General features: G+C 30.4%; 2 protein-coding genes and 1 long non-coding RNA gene across 7 annotated transcripts in view; 1 reads left to right on the top strand and 2 right to left on the bottom strand.

The window, feature by feature from the left end:
• Window positions 1–3,591: 3,591 nt before the first annotated feature.
• LOC148304111 (uncharacterized) lies at window positions 3,592–13,866 on the top strand. 2 transcript variants are annotated; one of them, XM_088268862.1, is made up of 13 exons: window positions 3,592–3,812; window positions 3,890–4,063; window positions 4,414–4,891; window positions 5,596–5,756; window positions 6,402–6,522; window positions 6,616–6,743; window positions 7,358–7,472; window positions 8,042–8,227; window positions 8,691–8,937; window positions 10,179–10,379; window positions 11,297–11,436; window positions 12,052–12,276; window positions 12,594–13,866. In XM_088268862.1, the coding sequence occupies exons 1-13, from the start codon at window positions 3,634–3,636 to the stop codon at window positions 12,999–13,001; spliced, it is 2,763 nt and encodes a 920-aa protein (XP_088124988.1). In that variant the 5' UTR covers window positions 3,592–3,633; the 3' UTR covers window positions 13,002–13,866. The 2 variants fall into 2 exon arrangements, with proteins under 2 accessions (XP_088124988.1, XP_088124989.1); XM_088268863.1 differs by lacking the exons at window positions 3,592–3,812; window positions 3,890–4,063; window positions 4,414–4,891 and having other exon boundaries at window positions 5,515–5,756.
• A 110-nt stretch (window positions 13,867–13,976) lies between these two features.
• Window positions 13,977–15,388, bottom strand: LOC148304110 (uncharacterized). Its single transcript, XR_015838401.1, has 3 exons — window positions 15,137–15,388; window positions 14,919–15,056; window positions 13,977–14,132 (listed from the first exon to the last, which is right to left on the bottom strand). It is a non-coding gene; the product is annotated as an uncharacterized LOC148304110 (long non-coding RNA).
• Window positions 15,389–16,469: 1,081 nt separating this feature from the next.
• Window positions 16,470–23,376, bottom strand: part of LOC148304109 (uncharacterized) — a 356,867-nt gene continuing 349,960 nt past the window's right edge. Inside the window, exons 14-18 of one of the 4 annotated variants that reach the window (XM_088268851.1) lie at window positions 22,796–22,963; window positions 20,898–20,991; window positions 19,688–19,784; window positions 18,363–18,479; window positions 16,721–16,892 (exon numbers count right to left, since the gene is read on the bottom strand). In XM_088268851.1, the coding sequence (XP_088124977.1) occupies window positions 16,783–16,892; window positions 18,363–18,479; window positions 19,688–19,784; window positions 20,898–20,991; window positions 22,796–22,963 (586 nt within the window). In that variant the 3' untranslated portion in view covers window positions 16,721–16,782. Of the gene's footprint in view, window positions 16,893–18,362; window positions 18,480–19,687; window positions 19,785–20,897; window positions 20,992–22,795; window positions 22,964–23,376 lie in introns of all 4 variants that reach the window. The other 3 variants (XM_088268852.1, XM_088268853.1, XM_088268854.1) reach the window with 3 other exon arrangements.

Here is a 23,376-nt window from a genome sequence, read left to right as displayed (position 1 = left end):
AATGACGCCTTAAAGGGAGATTTGGTTGGAATTATAATAGAACTACAACCTGAATCTTCCTACATAAAGGTAGGTACTTTCTCCTTGCAAGATTGTCCTTACAGATAATTTAACTCCCTCTTTAATTTTAACCCTTTCGGGCATGGACAATTGTTTTCGTATATCGTCTGTGACGTCGCACTATTTACTCGCTTTGCTGGGAGAAACTAGTGCTACACGATAATGTGATTATTTTTTATTCCTCTTTTTGTTTAGTTTTGGGGTGTTAAAGCAACTTGTATTAACATATCGTTCAAATGATATTAACATTTTAAAATGGTCGTGGAGTCGTGTGTGTTTACGTGTTTAAGAAATAGTGAATACACGTGATTTCTTATTCCGGGATATAAATTGATATGACGATTATATGGGAAAGTTAGCAAAAAAGTTTCTTCCTTATCGCACATAAATAAATATTTCATCATATTCAATCCCAAAATGAAACTATTCATAATTTCACACAAATGAATATATTTATAAATTGACCTTTATAAATATGTAATTGTTGTTACTAATCTCTATGAGAGACCTTTTTTTTATTTCCTGCCTTTTTTTAACTTTCCCTAGTTTCACAAATAAAATAATGAAATTACATTTTTGTTTAAACAAAAGAATATTTCTTTATGTACTTCATTTATTTTTGTTGTCATTCATTGTCTTCAGGTTACAAAATACAACTCGATATTACTGTCGATTTGAGTCTCAAAATGTTAAAAAGGATTACGGTAGTCTAGAATTACATAATTGTATATGTATGCATACAGAGAACTACTGTAAAACATAATATACCGCACCACGAACTTATCTAGTCAAAACTTTTCATCTAAGCATTCGAGTTTCCCCTATACACTATACACCAGACTCGTAGATTATTTCCGCTTTTACTGAAATTGAATGGTCAGAACGCACACTAAATGATAACATAAAACCTTAATAGGTCTATATATTACATTTATGCCATCATAGAAAAAAGTCCGCGTACTTTAAATGTTGTAAAAATTTACAAGTCTTAAACGGCTCACGAATTTTACGCTCGTACATCGGCTGGAAAATTAATATGAATCCCCCAATCTGTTGTGGTCGTGAAATATTTACAAAACTCTGCGCGTGAAGCCGGTGAAATGATGTGGCTTATTACAGGTTTGAGTTGATTAAAAAATGGAAATGTAAAATATATTTACAGACCTGGAACAATGGAATAACGCTGGGTTACGATGAAAATAGAAACATCATAAAAATATAATAATTTCCAGATTTGGCACTCTTCGCGTAATAAATATAGATTTTTCCAATGCTTATACTCATTTAAGCATCAGAATTGTTGGTATTTTTTCAAGATTCTTGATATAAAAATAAAATAAATATGAAATTAATTGAATCAAGACATAAATTGAATCGTGACTATATCTCGAACTGAAACATTATTCATGGTAGCTAGACGCATTAACTACTAGAATAACGTATTGAAATATATCGCAACAAGTGTTTCATAGACCGTATTAAAATACGTTAAAACATTTATATACGTACACGTACATAAAACGTATCATAAAAATCAAGACGAAATTAAATTGTAGAAAAAAGTAAGTAGGTCTAAATACTAACATATATAGTGATGATTTCTTCATCCAATTTTATTCAGATTAATATAACTTTTAATGTTTTTGATATTTGAAAATAAAACAATTATTCTTATTCATTTGAAAAAAGAGGATTGATTTATTTATTAAAAAAATATTCTTACAATTATTATGTTTTTCATCAAAAAATATTTCGATCATTTTGAAAATTAAATCATAAAATCAACTGTTTTAAAAGATTTATATTATTAAATCCCCACTAATTAGATACCCTACTTGTAATAAAAATACATTTATAAAAATTGTCATAAGATCCCATCTTCATGTGGTTTTAAATGTTTAACGCTAGCTTAATGATTATATTATAATTATCATAATGATATAATGATAAAGCTAGCTTATCAGATTATTCTAATTATGTTTTCCATAATCGCTGCTTATTTATTTGCTAACAAGAAATCCGAAATCCTTTCCGCTTAGTTTTCCTTTATTAAAATACATCTTCCCCATTTAACATCTGGGGCAAATCGTTGAAAAGGGTGTTCTTGTGTCTAAAAACAGAGGAACACTGATATTATGTGAGTATATAAAATATGAAGTACATAATATGAACACGATTATAAATTTTGGTTTGGAATACATAAAAAAATAACAGGTATCAGTTGTACAGTAAAGTGCAGATAGGTGGATAGATGGAAAATTGTAGATTTTAACAGATATCGAATAATTAATTACAATATTATTAAAAGTACCTACCTACCAATTGAATTATAATGAGCATTGTTTTTTTACGAATGTTTGTATTTTTTGAAGATATTTAAAAAAATAATAATGCAAATCTATTTTTATAAATATTAATCGAATCAAAATAATTAAAAATTCTAAAAATAATTTATTTTCAATGTTTGAAATTTCTATATCACGTTTTAATTCTAACGGAAAAAGTTTCCTGTATTTTAAAAAAATATAAATACACACTAATAATTATCCTTTAATAGGTAATCAATTAAAATCCATTAAATGATCCTTAACAACCCTTAAAAAATAATTTCCTAAAAATGTGAAATTAATTTTGCTTAAATATTATATTTTGATTGAATTATAAACAACAACAAAAAGCCATTGTTAAATTATCTTATATTTTACTTTAAAAATACACTCACGTATTATTAGATTGTTGAAAATATAAATAGTATTAATTGACTACGTTATTGTTCAAGTGAATAATTTATATTTAATTTAAATTTTGTGAAAGGTGCCTTATAATATAATATATAACTTTGTTATTTAAACTTACAAAGCTACAAATATTTGTAAAACTTTAAGTTCAGTATTTATACAAAATATATTATACAATGTTAAATTCAAAAATACCACCATAAAAGTTTTTTTGAAATAAGTTGCGATAAAGACCGGTGTAAATACAAAAACTGTTATGTGCATTTACATCTAAAAATATGAATTTGATAAAAAATAATTTTACCTTTGAAAATTCTGCAGGCTTTTTTATTTAATTTTTGAAGCACGTTCAAGTGGACACCAGTCAAAAAATGCACAAATTCTAAAACCACACTCGCACGAACACTTATAGAATATTTTCATACAAAGAACACTCTCACGGGAAGTAGCGTCATCCACGGAGTAGGAACTGGAGTGAAGTAAACCACAGACCCCTACCGACATTTCCCGTACAAACGTTCGTAAATTTGCGCATGTGCAACGTTCCCAACAAAGAAAAGTCTCTATGAAACTTAGTCCAATTTATCGGCCTGTGATTGGTCCGTTTAAATTTATATCGATTCGTAATACCAACCAGAGACATTCTCTTTTTTTACGAATTGCACAATTTTTAGAGGGAAACTTGTATTTTTTCTGCTGTCAAAAAGTTATCGCCGTCAGTTAAGTTGGTTAAATATTAAATAACTTTGCTAAGTTAATACCTAATATAAAAATGATGATGTCAAGTCGCGTAAACACTGTCGCAGAAACTAAAATAGTTGATATACTAAAGAAAATGTTATTATCACGTAATACCGAAGAACAATTGAAAGCTACCACTTTTATAAAAGACACATTGTCCAAGTTTGAACATAATCACGCACAGTATAAAATGTTAGTGGAGCATTTTATTGTTAATGATATCAGCAACTTTTTATGTGAAGCTTCAGCAACTCTCCAAGTGCAACTTTTAAGGTAAATATTGAATAATTTTTTGAAAATATATTATAGCTGATTCTTAAAGCTTACTTTAAAACCTTTTGTCTGTTTAGAAATATTCTGGTGTGTTTGAAATTATTTTCCACGTCGCAAATTTTCTACAAAAAATCATACTCTCCACTGGTGGTTACATCAATCATCAGAACTATTCAATTTTTAGTTAAAGAAAATGGTTCAGAAAATGTTATAAATAATGCACTCCATTTTATATCAGAAGTATTCTTTGGGTGAGTAAAATTATCATTAATATGTGATCAAATATTTTATTAGTAATAAACCATATGAAACAATTTTTTTGTGCGAATAAGAATACATATTTACTTATACTTCATTAGTGTAGTGTTAAATGTAAATACATATTTATAATACATTTTTTTTTTCAAAGTTATACCATGTGTTAAACTGTTGATTTATACAGAATATAACCTAAACATAAGTTTTATTTTATTTCAAAAACCTATGTTTATATATATGTTCATATGCTGATGTTGATAAGAAATAAACAAGTACTGATCACTAACAGTAGCTGTAATTTGTCATTAGATATAAACAATACATGTACTGTATTAATTTCTAGGGTCAACAAGTATAAAATGCCTTCGATTCTATCCCGAGAGAGCGTGTACAATGTTCTTCAACTATTTGAAATGCTGGCCACCATTTTGGATAAGATAAACTATGAAACAGAGACCAAATTGAAAACAAGTTTGCTTCTGCATTCCGTTATGTTTAGAAAGGACCAAGAAATTACCTTGACTTCAAAAACCTTTGTCTCTGCTACGAATACTATAAAGAAATGCTTAAAAGTTCTCTTTCAGCTATTAATGGAAGGGAAATACAAGTATAGTTCTGAAAACAAGCTAGATTGTGTGTTTGGCTTGATTTGTCATATAAGTATTGATTCAATATACTTTATTAAAAACATCAAGCTTCTAAACATTCAAAACAAACGAAACTCTTTGTCAGAAAATGCTAACGATGAAATTTTAATGAATAAAGATTTAACAGATCGTGTAGTCTTTACTACACTGGGCAACATAATAAAACACATAAAAGTGAGAATAGTACTTACATTTAATTCTGCTGTGTAAATTTATTTAAATATTTTTGGTAATTTACACAATATATTTATAGAGTTATTGCTAAAAATAATATCTCGCTATCAATCAGTCAAGTGAGAATTGTCTAGTTTATTTCTCCCAATTATGTTCATTAGGGATAGATAACGCCTATAAGACATATCTAATTATGTCTCAAGTTATATTGTAACTCTCACGACTTAATACTATAAGTATTAGCATATTTCATCACCATGTATAAAGTTTTGGATTAAGTTCTCAGATGGTCAAAATAAAAATTTGTGTTTTATCTTTGTTATTATATGTAATACGAGGGGTATTTGGTAACCTTAATACATTGTTTGTTAGAAACGCTTAAAAGCATCATTAACATACTGTTGGTAGAGAGCGGGAAACACTTAAAAGTGTTGTATTTTCTTACTTTTAGTACATCATGAGATGCTTATTAACATTATACATATCAGAGTTAGGTTTGCAATTACTTGTGATTAGTATACGACCCTAATTAGTATACTAATTAGGGTCGGGGTGGATGAAAAAACTGTCCACAAACAATGTGTTAAAAACTGTACTGATCCAATACAAATCCCTATAAGCAATACACTATAGGGCACAGATGCGGTCACGGATGGAACTTAGTCGTAAGGTATATTTTTTAAATTTATGTTTTAATATTTCAGAATTTCGAACCCCGAGTATTGGTGCCCAATTATGACATATTCTTAGAACTGTTGAATAAGTTTCTTCAAAAACAAATGGCTCCTGAAATAAAATTAGACTTCGTTCAACAACTTGCTACCAATGGATTCCTTTCATTCTTAGGACGGCTAATACCAACAGGGTATAGATATATATTTTTTTGTTAATTTTATATTTCTTATTGCATGAAACCTTTTGCAATCTACCCATTTCGGTGAAATTTTCGTTAACATCACCTGCAATAGAATTCTGAATGCTATATCTATGTAGATAAGTAAAGTGTCAGTAAATTTAACTCAATTCTATTCCATTATATGAAATGGATGGAAAATTTATTTCAAAAAGTTTAAAACGTCACAAATAAAATTTCAGACATAATCTTGAAGTTACCAACACTCATATCCTTCTCCTTCTTCTTTACTTCAAATCCTTATATGCATCCGATGGTGCATAAGGCGCTGCATAATATAAACGCAGTTATTATCTTGATTATTAACACATAAAAAAAGGTGATCAGCCCTCCGCTTCAGGTACCAGTCCAGGATAAATATTAGAGGGAAAAATCAGTTTTATTTATTTGACCCCTCCCCTGGAAATCGATTCTGGAACCTCCAGTACGGTAGCTGAGGTGGACACTTATATACATAGATATAACATTCAAAATCCCAGTGACAAGAACCTCACGTTTCTTTATGTGAATATTTTTTTAAATCTCTATGTATGACTGAAACAAACATGTATACATAATATATAATTTGTTAATAAATAAAATGCATCACATTTCCAGGATGAAAACCAGGAGGCTATGTCTACTAAATCTTGCTGAACTTTTGAGTATTTTATCCATGAAAACATTTGACTTATCAAATTGGCCCAGCGGAGAACTCTCTTTCCGAAAACATATTTTTGTAAGTTATTAAATATTTCTGTATAACCAATTATGAAACATACTAAATGTCACTTAATTGAATGCTAATATTTTAAACAATACAAATTTACAGGAAGGATTGTTTGAAACTGACAAAAATTTCAACAGATGGCCATTAAAGTTAAATGATATATGTGCATCGGAAGCAACAATTAATGCTCTTATCATCTATATTTATTTCAATTGCTTAAATTCTCCAAAGTTAGTATTCAATTCTTATTAAAAATATATTTGTCTTAATTATAAGCATATTTGACCAGACAAATTATAAGTATTTCGCAGAGACAAATAAAATATGGAAGTCTGGAGTATTTGCCATCAGCTAGTTTCTGCGATCATTTTATATATAATACCTGTGTAAAATTCACCATTCTACCCATTGTTCAGTATCTGTTCCACTTAATTTTTATAGCTTGTATATATTGAATATCTTTCAACGTATTTCATCAATTTATTTAAGCAAGAATTTATTTCAACGTATTTCAATAATATAAAGCATAAGCTAAGTTTTGAGTCAAAAATCATTTCAGCCGCAATACTTGATCCAGAGAAATTAAGGTTGAATCTTGGGTAGTGTGCTGTGTCACATACTGTTTACCAAATGCACAGTAGCCATTACATGAGATGTAAAAGATTGTCATGCGAGCTATTTATAATACAAATTAATTATCAGTAACTGGCAACAGATTTTTTCAAGTCATTGTTGAACATACTCAATCCATTGAAATACATATCAATTTTACTTTTAAAATTGTTAGAATTGTATAATTGTTAATGAAAAGAGTGATATAGTAATCAAATGTGAATTTTTCCAGTCCTCAAAATATCACAGCACCATTGCTTCCTTATTTTGTACAGTACATTTTGAATTTGCATTCCGATGTACAACTGACTGATCCGATAATAAAATGTCTATGGCTGATTTTTGCGGTAAGTTGGCATTTTGTAATATTTTTCCTTTACTATCTCAGATTAAAGTTCCTCGCCAAGGAAAGAATTTTAGGTGCTAAGTTAAAAAAAAACATTTATTTACTCATTCCGTAAATATTTTTATTCAAATCTTCTTGACAACATTCTTGTATGAAGTATATTTTTGCTGTTGTTCTTCACCTTCTGCTTGGTGTAGGCTTTGTGGCCTGTTTTTAAGAGGGATTAGCCTCCTGCGATGCCTTTTTGTTGTTGAGAATTTTCCCAAAGTTACGCATTTCTTTTTTACATCCAATCGATTGTGACTTATGAAAGGTACAATTCATGTTGACCATTAGATTCTCTGTGGTCTAAAATTTAGTATTGTGCCCTGTAAAAAAAAGTTTTTTTACGTCTGAAACTAAAATATTTATACAAAATCATATGACAACAAAGTTATTAATTCTTTGAATGGTATAGTGATATCTAGACCACCATTCTGTATTTAAGTTTTACCTTTGAAAATCAATTTGTAATAAACAAATATACGCTATGTTTTGTAAACATTGAAACTAATTTTTACTTGTTTTCAGATGGCACATTTACACAATACGGGATATTCTGATATTGAAGGAGGCGTATTGAAGCTACAAAAAGCAGTAAGCATAATTGCAAAACTTGTACTCTTTAGAGTAAAGGAAGTATATACCCACCATTCTGCTATACTGGTGTGGGTTTTTTCTTCACATCGCATTCCCCCCACTATTCAACACCAAGTTGTGAGTATAATGATATTGCACCAAATTGTAGATTGTTTAACTTTGGTTATAGAAAGATTTTTATAGTACTGAGTTTTTTTAAAGATACTATTTTTTGGGCATCTCTCATATTTGCATGTATGTATTTTACAAAATTGATTCAATATTATTGATATGGTCAAATTTTGATACCAAACATCGCTGTATGAATATTGGTCAATATAACAAACAATACTTGTCATTACATATTTTACTTTAAGAAAACTACCCACAAAGTGCCAAATTCTAACAATTATGCTAGACTGATATGTAAAGCATAGGACTGATCGATCACCTTGCCTTCATGTAATTGATGATCAAGTAAACACAGGACCATTTTGAAGCAGTGCCCTATGCACCATTCGGGGCAGACAAAGGTTAGAAGGAGTGTGGGTAGAAAGCATCCAATAATAATAACTAATAAGACAATTTCTTCTATCTTCAGCTCTCCATATGGCTCCAAGTAGAGACTACGGTTCCTGATGAATTGGCATCGGTTCCCGAACTGTGGTACACACTGCTAGAAATAATCACCCAAAGCAAGGTGGAGAAGATAATTAGAGCTTCATCAGGCCTCATGAAACATTGTATAGAGAACTATTGTCAGCAAGAAGATAGCATCAAGCAGATCCTGTGGGAGACGTTACCAGTAGCCATGACTTCACTTGCAGGAGGAAGTCAATTTACATCTAGTAAGTTTAATAATTCAACTTTTTATAAATACTTTATATGTTTATATTTTTTAAATTAATTTCCACATTTTGTTGTGAGTCCATAATATGTGGTTTTCCAATAAATTTTAGTACCGTAGATCGGGGCTACTTGAACATTGATGTGTTACTTGAGTCCAGTACAAAAAAAATATTTAGATCTGTATTTGGTCTACTAAAATGAACGTATCAACATGATTCATTGTTTCCCTGACAGGTGACACTTATTGTCACGATACATTCATTATTGTAGACCAAATACAGATTTAAATATTTTTTTGTACTGGGCTCAAGTAACACATCAAAGTTCAAGAAGCCCCGTTCTACGGTACTTTTGATGGCCAACAGTTTTTTACCCTGCGTCATTTTCGCAACAAAAATCTCATTCCTAATTACATTTACATTTTGTTTTAAATCATAATTTAAATCCTGGGATTTTTCTCAGTATTTTGCTTATTCCATCAGAAAATCATGCTAACAAATACGAAAGCAAAATAATTTAATAGTTTGTTAAAACTTGTTAACAATCACCTGCCAATGAAAACAGCTGTAGTTTTCGAAACTAGTGTGTAATGAAATAAAACTGAATTAGTGTTATTATATGTACTTATGTTTATTTTTTTAAATAATAGGTTCAGTCAAAATAGAATTTACACTTCAGTAGATATTATTCATCATCATCAAACCCTCATCCGCACCCTAATGGTGCATAGGGCACTGCATATAAACGCAGTGTTATCTTGATCGTTAACACATGAAGGAAAGGTGATCAGCCATTCGCTTCAGGTACCAGTCCAGGGTGATATTGAATAAATATTAGAGTGAAAAAATCACTTATATTTATTTGACCCCCCCCTGGGAATCGAACCCGGAACCTCCAGAATGATAGTCGAGCATGCTGACCATTACACTATGGAGGCGGAGATATTATTACTTGTAATAAATGAAAATAAATATAAATATAAATAAATAAATCAATTATTAACCAATTATGTAAATATGTACTATCAGCTTTAAAAGTTACAAAAATAAACCAAAATAATAAAAGTTGAAAAAAATAATAAATAGCTACCCATTAATACATTTCAACATTAAAATGCTATCAGGTTTGATTCTAAAACAGGTAAGTGTGATGCAACAATTCAAAATAATATAATTAAATGTTATCTATGCATTCCTTGTTTTTGACCTCAGGTGAAATCTATCTTTTATCCTTATTACAGCTGAATCCGTTCTTTGTCTCCTGGAATTGTGCAGCACATTTATTCCTATTTCGCCATCTCTCACTGCGATACAGAAGGCGGCATCACAATTACCCTCCATGCTGAGTATTTTTATGAAGAGTACTGTCAATGTGCATTTCCAATTTATCACTATTGCATATTGCCTGCTAGTAGCTGCCTTGAAGCAAGAAGACAAACAAGGTGCGTATTTTACCGACTTATGCTTTATGTGAATCATATTTTTGATATTTTAACCATGCTGTCAAAAGCTATATCGCTCACTCCTTTCTCACATCATCATTGACAATTTTCAGTTGTGCATGTTTTCAGAATGCCCGGAAAATGTACTATATCCCAGCAAACGCGTATATTTTTAACATAATACAGGGCCAAAAGTGATGTGGCCCAGTAAACTGCTTACTGTAAATGCTGCTAAAATACATATCGCTCACTCCTTTCAACAAAGTCATATATCAAAAATCGTCAATTTTCAGTTATGCATGTTTTCGGAATGCACAGAAAATGTTCTTTATCCCAGCAAAAGCGGCATATTTTTAACTTAATATTTACCCGCTACAGGGCAGAAAGTGTTGTTTTTGCATTTTGCAGAAAAGGTATTGTTAAATTATTTTTTTAAATATTCTCAATATTTTTCAAATGGAGAAAAAACATTTAGGTTTTACCTAAAAAGATCTGTTGCACAGTAAAAAGTTCAATAAGTGGCTTGATATTTATTTTAAAATTATTTTATTATATTTTTAACTTTAAAAACGATTTCCTGAAAAATCAAGTTTTTTTTTATATATGACGTTGTTGTTGAAAGGAGTGAGCGATGTGTGAATTGTTTTCATTCTAAACATTTAATAGACGAGAATCTTACTGAAGCATTTATATCTGTCTCAAAATGATATGGTATCAACATATCAACATATCTAAGCATACCTCCAACTCTTCATCAATCCTTGGACCACGGAAAATGAGGTTTGAATTTTGTGTCGTGCACTGTCAATCTATGTTGTTAATTATTCTTCTTTAATATTTTTATGCATTAACCTTGCATATGATCTGGTATTATTAATTAAACCATGGATTTATAAAATTTTTATATATTTTTTCAGTCTTATCACAATTCATAAACAGTTCCCAGTTTCTACAATATGTATATGATGCTACTGAAAGCCAAAATCCCATTCTGTCAAAAACAGCTCTTCAACTTCTGTCATTGTCTACATTTTACCGTGCCAAGTATAGTATTACAGTAAGAACAATATTTTTTCTTTTACTTATCCTAATCCACATATATACATTGGAGTGATTTAGTGTTATTTTTATCTTAAATTGCTCGTAAACAAGGTCATCAGCCATCTTACGTCTGTCGTATTTTTTAGAATCCTTATTGTCTAAGGCAGATTTGCATATGCGAGTTTGCGTGTTTGTCAGTCACTGCCCCATGTGCTGCCCTCTAGCAGCTCCCATGTGATCCCTCACATAAGGCTTCTTCTTCTCCTTTTTACCCTCATCCGCACCCGGTGGTGCATAGGGCACTGCATCAAATTGATGCAATGTTAAGTTTGTGTGTGTGTGTTTTCTTATATGAAGGTAAAATGATCAATCCTACGCTTCAGGTAGTGTTAAATAAATGTAAGACTGAAAATACACTAATATTATACTATTTTTATCCCCTGAAAATCGAACCTGGGACCTCTAGCGTGTTTGCCAAATGTGTTAACCACTACACTACAAGGCGGACCAACATATAAGGCTAGTTAAAAAATCCTAGTGGTATAATTTTTATCTGGTTGAGGCTCTGTTTCCATGGTTAATGACAGGTCATATTTAAATATTACTAAATATGTGTGTGTTTTTTTTTAAGTGCAAAAACTTTTTGAAATTGAATCCAAAGTCATTGGTGGTTTCATTACGAGATGAAAAGGACCAAGATAAAACATTGGCGATCCTGCAGCTATTGTACACCATGTTTTCATTAGAAGTGAAGAGTACCCAGTCCTATGTGGTGCTGTCCACCGTGTACCCGACTGAGGCATATATCGGCACATGTCGAGCAATCTTTTTTAGACTACAGATGGTGTGTTGCAAGGTAAATTCAACTTTGTAATTCTATATAATATCTTAATGGCTTTTCAGATGCCGATAAGTTAAACAATACATAAATTTGAACTCGGGACTTCTAGCACGTTAGCTAAACACACTAACCATTAAACCATGGAGGGGGACAACAATTGAGTATACCGTAATATGTTTTTAGTTTCTCTTTTGTGCAGTGAATTTTTTTAAACAACCAGACTTACCTAGTTATTGACAATTCCTACTGAATTGACTCTCAAGTTTCCATAATAGCCAAAGAGAATCGCATTGGTATGTGTCTTTCCTGATTTGAAATTTTTATTGTTTAAGGATTCCACTAAAGAATCGGTAGGAGCCTGGCAGTGTTTGAACACGATGCTTCAATCTGCGGCAGGAAACAACTCGGATTTGATAGTCGTTTTAACATCTCAACCATGGACGCACAAACTTATCGATTTCTACCTTTACCAAAACAATCCTTCTAAATTACACAAACATTTCTTAAAATTCATCTTCAACTGGCTCATGTGTTACAAGATAACTTCTGGAAAAGAGAAAATATTTCCAGCGAGCTCAAAGGAAATGATCCCGCTCTATTGGAAGAATGATATTCTATTTAGTACGCTTTCCAAGCTAGTTAACACATTTGGAAATAAGGAACTTCAAATTAAATTCGATGGTGAACAAATCCAAATTATTAACAGTATTGTTAATATCATCAATGAATTCTTTGAGTAATTAAATATTGAGTACAGAATGCACAAATACCAAATGTCGCTTTCCACATTCAGCTAACCCCGGAAAGCATTCATTTTGTACTCCCACCATAAACTTCCTGAAATAAATCATTATTTTGTTAGATCTGCCTCATAGATTATCTGAAAATAATTGAACTTGAAAACAAACCTGCGTCAGATCAGTCCGGACAGTGTATTCACAATCTATCCTCTGCCACAGCAGTCGGCCCCAGTACATTGTGCAAATTTGGTATTTGTATTCTTTTTAATTGACTTCATTTTTATATGTTTAATTTCTCAATTGATATAACAGCAATTTTCGTCAAAATATGAATAATAAATCTAAAGCTTGTAGAGATATATTGGCCAACCGCCGTAGCGGGGTTTTATTTGTGAATACACATCCAGGTATGTTACCAATTGAATATTTAGGAATATTTGTGAAAAATAGGCAGAAATAAGAAACTACCATTCCATCTGGATACGCCAGCCCCAAGTGCCATCATTTAATTTTTGAGTGGTTAATCTTGAGTATAACTAAATACTTGCAATACAGATTTGTTTTTATTATAATTGCTTTGTGCTTTCTACTGTTTGTAATTTGTTTTAATTTTTATTTACCCAAGTAAAGGTTAATCCATGAAAAGAGATATGTCCACACAATAATAACGACATTGCTTTTATATGGCGGGTTTCAAATTACAATGAAGTGTAGTTTTGCCACCTTAAGACCCATCCAGACATACAATGCACACACCTGAGTACATATATGTTTGTTACATCCTCTTCCAAGGTGCAAGCTGTCCTTAGAATTCAAAAATGAAAATATCATTTCTCTTTTGGTGTTATTCCATATAAACATTACGTATCAGACTAGATTAATTTTTAGAATAATTTGTATCTGTCAGGTTTATATAAACATGTAATTCGTACACCCTTATCCTGATTTACTCAGATTGAATAAAAACACATCAGGTTTAAGCAATATTACTAAAAATTTATTAAGTGTTTGAAATTATTTTACAATTGAAGTTTAAAAGATGAGTCAAATTTAATTTCTTTGTCGTCCAGATCTTTGTACGAAACAACCTTTAAACGAATTCAATCTCACATCAATTTCTCCTTCCTCCAACTGAAAAACAACATTTATGTGTCATTTATAATCTTTAAAAATATATATGTAGTCACATGGCAGAAAGTTATTCCTATGTACCAATATTTTTTTAATTATTTAAGTTTTTTCAACAAAATGCTTAAAAATGTATTTTCTCTAACCACTGTGTTAAAAGTGCTTACTCTTCAGTTATAGAGTTTAAAAAAAATAAAATTCAAACCTTATAAATTAAACATTATTGATAAAAAAAAATACTGATATAGTTAGATTTTTTAAACATTAAAATGAAGGAGTATTGCCTGTAAGTAATATTTAAAACGATTTGTTACAATACAATAAGGCCTTATTATCAAAATGTACATATCTTGATAATAAGGGAAGGTATTTTAATGATGAAAAAAGTAATCCACGGAGAGATGTAGAGCAAATATTTTTACTTAATTTGATACATATTGTCAATCCAAAGCCAAATAGGTAAGTGAGGTAAGGATCAAAATGTGATACAATAAATTTGTTATTTATTGCGTAGAATAAAAAATAAATGATCCATCTCAAATAACGTATTTTATGCAGATTAAGATACCAATTATAAATTTGAAACATCTAAAAATGTATAATATCTAAAATAAAATCGAATAATAAACTTCTTTTATTTTGAATCGTATTTTTCTCTGCTGTAAATTTGTGTTTTTTTTCAAATGTAAACTTTTGACATGTGACTATGGAGTTAACGACATACTTTTAACTGCACTTTTCACGTAATGTTACGGTGTTTATTATATAATTTGTATTATTTTGATTTACCTGATCTTTATAGTATATTTCCCTGTAACAAGGAGGAGATACACATTCTCTTATGCAGCGAACTCTCGCTATTCCAGCTGAGTTTGAACATGCCCTACTTTGTTCACAAGCCGTTTCAAACTCTCTAAACGTTATTTCCTGGTAAACAAAATGTCTTATTATTTCTCAATTTGTATTTATGTCTAAAAAATACAAATAATAATAAAATTTCCTCTTACATTTTTTGGTGTTTCTTTGTATTGGTATTCTGGGAAAGAAAATATAACTGGAGCGTTTTCTTTGTCAGCAAATAGATTTTGGGCGAAGCACAGTAATAGTATTGTCCAAATGCCAGCACTTAGAGTCGATTCCATGACTTATTAAATTATTAAAGTGTCAACAAAATGTTTTAGCCTCAAGCTGTGTTTTTTCTGACATGAAACCACAAAAATCAATATTTGAATTCAGCGGTAAAACAGGGAGTCTGTGGAAGGAACTGTCAGAGAGGTTTGCAAAATTGTCAACAGATGGCAGGGTGAAATAAAAATCAATTTTAAATATTTGTATTGTTTTTATTTAGAAATATCAAAGATTTTCCATTTTAATTGTGTATGTAAATATACAAGCGAGAATGCGGAGTAAATGTTTATTTTTTTTTAGATAAAATAACAATTACAATCGCTAAAAATATTATCAAAAAGTTTGAAACTCCAAAAAGGAAAATAACATATTTTGTATATAAGACGGTGTATGACACACATTTGTTAAAACACAAACAAATATAAGCAAACTCGTATCTACATAAACTATAATAAAAACGAAAACATCAAATAACTTTCAAACAAAGTTAGTCGCAATATTATTGATATTTTGAAATGTAACAATGTGAATAGACTATACATAACAAGGTGACTATAATGTTTATAAGATTAATATTTTCATCCTTAATAAAGAATATTAACTTAATTATAGAAAGAATATACACAAAGCAACAAGAAAATTGTGTAACTTTAAACTTGTATGTAAAAACCTAACCCTATAAATTCATATTCGTAATATATTATAATTTGTAACATGCATACAAATAGTGACCTTACTTATATGTATTAAATTAATATATTTCATGCAATCTTTTTACAGGTTAACCTTCTTATTGTATGATATAAAATAGAAAACAGGTGGGGTGGAAAAATAGAACGAATACTGTGCAATAAATAATGCCCTAAACCGATTGTGGTACACTTACATCTTGCGATACAAGTCTCGAGAGAGCTAAATTACATTGTTCACCTTATAAACCTAATATATTTCACACTGGTTACTGTTTACTTAAACTATTTTCATAATTACCTACTCTATAAAGGCGGTATTATTTGGTAACAAGGTATTTTAACAACTCCAGAATCCAGAGTACGCAAAGGGGTAATATTAACATTTACTACTATATTCATATCCTTATTTTCTTTATAAATTTTAACATATTCCAAAATAGTATAAATAGTTTATTCAATTACAAATCATCAACTCGACTTATACAGAAAACTACTTAAATCTGTTATTTATTTGAATTCATTTTTATTTTATATAATTTTTAAAATATCGAATCTAGCAAATTGTTTGGCTAGAGAATGATACAATTCACTCAAGTAAGTATGTATCAATATATTGTAAAACATATTGCATACATGAAAAATCATGTACGCAGTATGAAAAATATCTAAAATTGGACATTAGGAATAATATATCTGTAAAACAATTATATTTCGCGGTAAGTATTGACTTTTAGTAGACATACTGATTTAGAATTGTTACAATCTTAAAGCTTTTTGTTTTATTATGGGTATGTAAGGGATGGGGGGTGCTGGACACTGGGCACTGGGGCAGGTCACGGCTCGAAGCGTTTCTTGCGCTCAGCAACTATCCCCAGCAGGGGAGAGATGGAGGCACGCCCCGATGACACCGAGTAACGAGACGCATGGGGAAACCCACTTAGTTCTGAAAACAAAATCATATTGCTTATGAGCACACAATATACAATCAAGGAACAGTCTTTCCTACAAGGAATATACAGTAAAACCCCCTATAACAAGGGTTCCCAAAGTGCGCCGTAGAAAGTAAAGAGGGGTGCCGTGAGTCAATCCTCTTATCATTTTCCGAAACCACAAATATTCTCGGGTACCTATAAAGCAACAATTTCTTTTTTGAGAGCTAGCATCTTTCTACCCAACTACTATTATTGTAGGTACCTATTTCTTTCGACTATAACATATATGTTTATACATATGTAGTCACATTATCTATCCCAAATAGCTTACTAAAGTAGGGCGCCTTGACAAAATACTAAACTTGTAAGTGCGTTGGGGCTGAAAAAGATTGGGAACCCCTGCCCTATAACATTGAGATAGGTACCGCATTATCAGAGGGAATGTTATACCAAGCTAAATTTTTAAATTGTGTTTTTACATTTTAACCAGCAGAAAAGACAGAAATGAGCCATTTAAAATTGAAACACAGTTAAATATTAACCCCCTACAACATTCCCATTGATAAATGCGATACCTATCTCAATGTCATAGGGGGGTTTACTGTTTTTGTTTTTGGAAAACCAGATTTGTGGTGCTCTTGTTGAATTGCACTCTGCATAATATATATCTGCACATCTAGGTATAAAATTGCAATTGATTAGGTATTAAAAACGGAAGTCACTTCTTATAGGATGTCTCAATTCATGATTGGGTTAATCAAAAATAAAACCTCACTTTTTTCCTATAAAATGAAGGAATTCAATACCCAAGGTTGTGACCTTTTTTATTGCCCTGATGATCAAGTAGTAACTTACAAATTCTTCTAGTAGTAATAACTACTAATTTTTGGTACTAACATCAATTTCAATCACAAATTGAATACATAGGCATAGAGTGAATGATTTTAATTTATCAATTCATTTATTCATATTAATTCAATCAAATATTATCATATAATAATGAACGAAATATTTCAATAACTCAAATGCTTTCCTTGATTGCCAGTCTCAATAGAACAATATTAAACTAATAAACCTTAAGACTAAGGGGGTTTGTCCACTACACGGAATTTTACCATCCAGCACATCAGTTAACGTTTTAAAACGATGATTGGCTTGTGCTTTTGTCCATATTTCTTCGGATCGGTGCTCTTGATCGGTGTGTGAACACGTTGCGCGTAAATTCGATCACACTAAACTGTCGTAGTCGCTTTCATTTTTCAAAACCGGACTGCCGGACGGTAAAATTCCGGGTTATGGACAAGCGCCCTAAGTTTTTTTTTCAAGATTCGACATAAAAAATTAGTGCAATGAGATGAATATGATCATGTGGATGATAAACAGAATGATAAAATTATTTTTTCTTAGTACATTAGTTGAATTAATGGTTTAACCATGCATTATGAAATAGGGTGGTGGTGAAAAAGAGAAATGTTATAAACCTGCACTGGTGAGAGCCGGAGGTTCCTTGTGCTTTCTGTTTTTGCGAACTGAATTTTTGACTTGCGCACCACTGACTTGGCGGGCTCCAGTGTCAACTGACTGATTATTGTTGCTTTCTGAAATGGTTTTGTGGGACAATTGTAGACTTTGAAAGTACCATAAAAATACTGACAGCGTTTTTCCAAGTAGTCATTTCATTTTTATTTTTAAAAATAAATTTAAAAAATTACGATGACAATACTAAATATGTTTTTATACAACGTTAGCCCAATCACCGCAATGCTCATTTATGAAGCAGTGAGCACCAAATATTCGAACCTCAATTTCTCAGGACAGTATTCAAATCATAATGATTTTTTTTTACTCAAAACATGACTAAGTCTTCATACTATTAACATCTGTCTTATAAATCGGGAAAAATATTTTTCCAACAGTTACATGATACAATTGGGTCATTGTAATCTTGGCGGTTACTGTAAAAATGTATTTACGTCTCGCTCATGCTTCTGATGTGTGAATGAGAGGAACAGAGTAAAAATGTTTGTTTACATATTTTGATGAGGTCCATTCAATTCCAATTATATTGTTATAATCAAAAAGGTTTGAGACTTCCATATCTATCAGTTATTCTCAACAAAATGTGTGTTCAAAATAGTAAATAAACGTTATTTTGTATTATCTCAATTTGAAAAACCTTCTTATGTATATCCCATATGTTCTAGTAACATGATCAGAATTTAAAAAAATCACGCTCTAGATATTGAATACATTTAAAACATATTATCCCAACTTATGAAACGGCCTTATTGTGCCATGTGTCATTGGAATATCTCACCTACACACGGTGTAATAACTCAGAAAAACACTATCAGCATCTTCAGCTATGAAAATTTAAGAAATTTATTATAAAAATGTTTCTAATACAAAATCTACTACCAAATTCTTATGTTTAGTAAATATCAACTAATAATAATGAATAATTTGTTAATGAAATGCAATTAAAATAAGAAGTAGTGTATGTAATATTCATAGTAAAAATACAAATAAGTTTAGGATAAAACAAGGTGCATTTTTTTCCCTTATTCGCAACCAAAAGTGCGTAAGGCATTGCATAGGAGTAATACTAAATAATACTACATACATAAAGGCAACATTACACTTCAGATGCTCCAAGGTAAGATAGTTTGAAGAAGATTTTTTTTATAACTATATTTATATAATAATATAATATATAAAATTCTATGCTTGGAAAAATAAAGTTACATATTTGGAAAAAAATAAGTTTAAAGTGTCTACAGGGTGTTTAAGGAATAGCGAGACTTACCTGCAGAGACGGCATTTTGCCAAACAGTAGTGAGATGCCTGAGGTGGTCCCAAAAAGGAGAATTGGATGAAGAGAGTCCTGCTGTACCTTGCCCATGCTATTAGTACAACAATACCAAGCTCTATTTACATCGATTTGAGATGGTGGTTTCACTTAGATGATTCTCTCAGATTAACGTGCAGTTAGGCGCCTCAATGGTCAATGTCATTAGTGATGTGATTAATATTAATTTCTAAATTTATCGGTTGCTAATCTGAGAGCAACACCATATCGATACGTAAACATTACAGTGAGAATATAAAGAGATAATAAAATTAAATCAGAAAGTAGAAAAGCATTTTGGATTGTTAAAATTTGATTATTTTATTTGAAAAATATTGTTTTATCAAAAGATATACAGAATTGAAAAGTATTTAAAAAATATCACAAATAGTGATATTTGCTACAAGAAACTGACCTGCATGATGTAAATTATCTGTGAATCTGTTGCTTTACTTTGAAGTCCACAAGAGTTTTACGAGTTGTTTATTAATTTTTATCTATGAAGTACAAGATTTGAATATAATAAAAATTTATAACGAAACTTATATATGACGTGGTAGAGAATTATTTGTTCCCACCTCCTAAATCCTATATGAATACACAATTCAACACCTATTTTGTGTTTGTTGTCTTAACTTTGGTGGCGCTAGGAAAGAGTAATTAGTTGTTTGCTGCTGATATCTCAATGCCTTTCTTTATTATTAGTTGAACAATTAAGTAGGTATTTACATCATACATTTATGCTTTGAACTTGGGATATTTTAAATCATTTTTAAAAAATTCAGCAAATCATCCCTTTATCGATGACAATTAAAAACAAAATAATGAAATAACTTTAGTTAAAATAATTTGAATACAGGCGTAGCCAGGTAAAAACGTTTATGTAAATTTCAAAGTGTAAAGCAACATTTTTTATAATAGAGCACTTACCGAAAGTTCAAATTAAGAATAAAAATAGATATGTAACTAACATTGCATGCACTGTCACCAATTCCTAACTACAATTTTTATGCTGTTTTTCTAATTAATATGAATAATAAACCAAAGACGATATTTTGAAATTCAGTAGGCGTAAGATTTATCACATTGTGATAGCAATGAAACTACAGTATAATTAATATTAAATATGGTATTAATTTATATATGTACACAAGTTTTAAAAACTTACAGGAGAAGAACTGTCCCTCAGATTTCCATTTACGATTTCTGAATTACTCATCTCATTCATTTCAGACATGAGATGGGCACGCAGTTGCTTATTCCTAGAATGATATTAGAGGCACATTAGAAAATAAAACAAAGGATTCGCTCACAAAAAATAAATTTTCCATAAATCGCTCACTCCTTTTATTAACGTCATAAATCAAAAATCATCAATTTTCAGTTGTGCATGTTTTCGGAATACCCAGAAAATGTACTATATTCCACCAAAAGAGGCAAAAATTAAAATTTATATTAACCCGCTACAGGGCAGAAAATGTTGTTTTTGCATTTTGAAGAAAAGGTATTGTTTAATTATTTTTTTTAATATTTTAAATATTTTTCAAATGAAGAAAAAACCTTCAGGTTTTACCTAAAAAGATGTGTTGCACAGTAAAAAGTTCAATAAGTGGCTTGATATTTATTTTTGATACATTGTGTTATACATATTTCAAAACGTTCTCCTGAAAAATCAAGTTTTTTGACTAATGAAGTTCTTGAAAGGAGTGAGCGAAATATCATTTAATCCGTGAAGACTGTGAACCTTATGAGCATAGTGCATTACATTAGGTTGACATGTCGCTCACTCCTTTCAACAAAGTCAAATATCAAAAAACTTGATTTTTTAGGAGATTGTTTTCAAAGTTTAAAAATATAATCAAATGTATTAAAAATAAATATCAAACCACTTTTTGAACTTTTTAGTGTGCAACAGATCTTTTTAGGTAAAACCTGAATATTTTTCTCCATTTGAAAAATATTTAGTATTTTAATAAATAATTAAACAATACCTTTTCTTCAAAATGCAAAAACAACACTTAGTGCCCTGTAGCAAGTAAATATTAAGTTAAAAATATGCCACTTTTGCTGGGATATAGTACATTTTCTGGGCATTCCAAAAACATGCACAACTGAAAATTGACGATTTTTGATATATGACGTTGTTGATAGGAGTAAGCGATGTTATAATTTTATACAAAGGTAAGGTTCATCCAGCACTTCAGATTCCTAGATACATTGGTGACATAGATTCTTGGATAAATATTATTGAAGTGATGTAGTAAGAATGAATGAACATAGAAGATTGAAGAGCGAAGGGCATTACTGCGTATATGGTAAAGATAATGAAGTAGGAATATGTGTATGGCTAGAGAGTATCAGGGTTGTATACCTGTACCTGTACAAATTAGCTTAAGATGTGCTACAAAGACAGTACCGTAGAACGGGGCTACTTGAACTTTGATGTGTTACTTAAGCCCAGTACAAAAAAATTTTTTAGATCTGTATTTGGTCTACAATAATGAACGTATCGACATGACACGTTCATTATTGTAGACCAAACTAACTTTAAAGGAAAATTATTCGAAATTTTAAAAACTGAAATGGGTAATTCTATTCCCAGTCCTCTCCTTTTCTTCTTTTCCTATCCGTCATCTCCTTTTCTCTCTATCCCATCCTTATCTCATATCTCTTGTATTATATAGATTTTTTCTCTCTTACTTTTCTTATGTATAAATGTGAGAAACTGTAATTGGTATTCATGATTTTTTTTTTTGTATTCTGGTTTTTCATGTATTGAAACTGTTGTTTTTCCTTCTAATAAAATAAAATATAAATGACGCATTGTTTCCCTGACAGGTGACACTTATTGTCACGATACGATCATTATTGTAGACCAAATACAGTTTTAATTTTTTTTTTGTACCGGGCTCAAGTAACACATCAAAGTTCAAGTATGTTTACAGTATGTTTCTTTTACACACAAGGCTTACAAATTTTTTAATGTAACTGAATTTAAGAGGTCAAAAGGATCGATCAGTGTTTCCATCAATATTTCAAATTCAGCACACATTTGTACTATATTACCTAGCATCGAGCTGCATGATGTGCTGCTGCGCTTGCGTCAATTGCTGTGTGACGTTGCAGAGTTTCTCCTCCAGAGCAGCCGATTCCACGCACTTGGAAGAATACTTCTCCGATAAGGAGAGGATCTCCTGCTTGATCTCTTCCATCTCCTCCCTAACACACACAAAACTGTCCACTTAAGGTTTTAAATGTGCCAAGTTTACATTATTCACAATACACTACAAACATCTAGGTTTAATTTCATTAATAATACTTTTAATATAAAAGTCAAATTAAACAATTTATATCTCCATATGTGTAATCAAATAATAATAATAACAGATACAAATATTGATAAACGAGTATTACATATATTTGTAAAGCAAATAAGCACTAAAGCATTAAATTTAATTGTGTTTTGACAAATTCACAATTAAATTAAGGTATTTTTAATCAACGTTATACTTAGTAAATACCACTATTTATATAGAAATAGTGGTATTTCCTAAGTAAAACATCAATTAAAAATGGATAGATTTTACCACAAAGCGACTGCCGAATCAATTAATGAAACTAAATTCAATTAATTTAAGAAATAAAAG

This window comes from Brachycentrus maculatus, unplaced genomic scaffold (assembly GCF_059751285.1).
Source record: "Brachycentrus maculatus isolate JH-2025_06_01 unplaced genomic scaffold, ASM5975128v1 h1tg000334l, whole genome shotgun sequence".
Taxonomy (NCBI): domain Eukaryota; kingdom Metazoa; phylum Arthropoda; class Insecta; order Trichoptera; family Brachycentridae; genus Brachycentrus; species Brachycentrus maculatus.
This window is presented reverse-complemented; position numbering and strand designations above follow the sequence as displayed.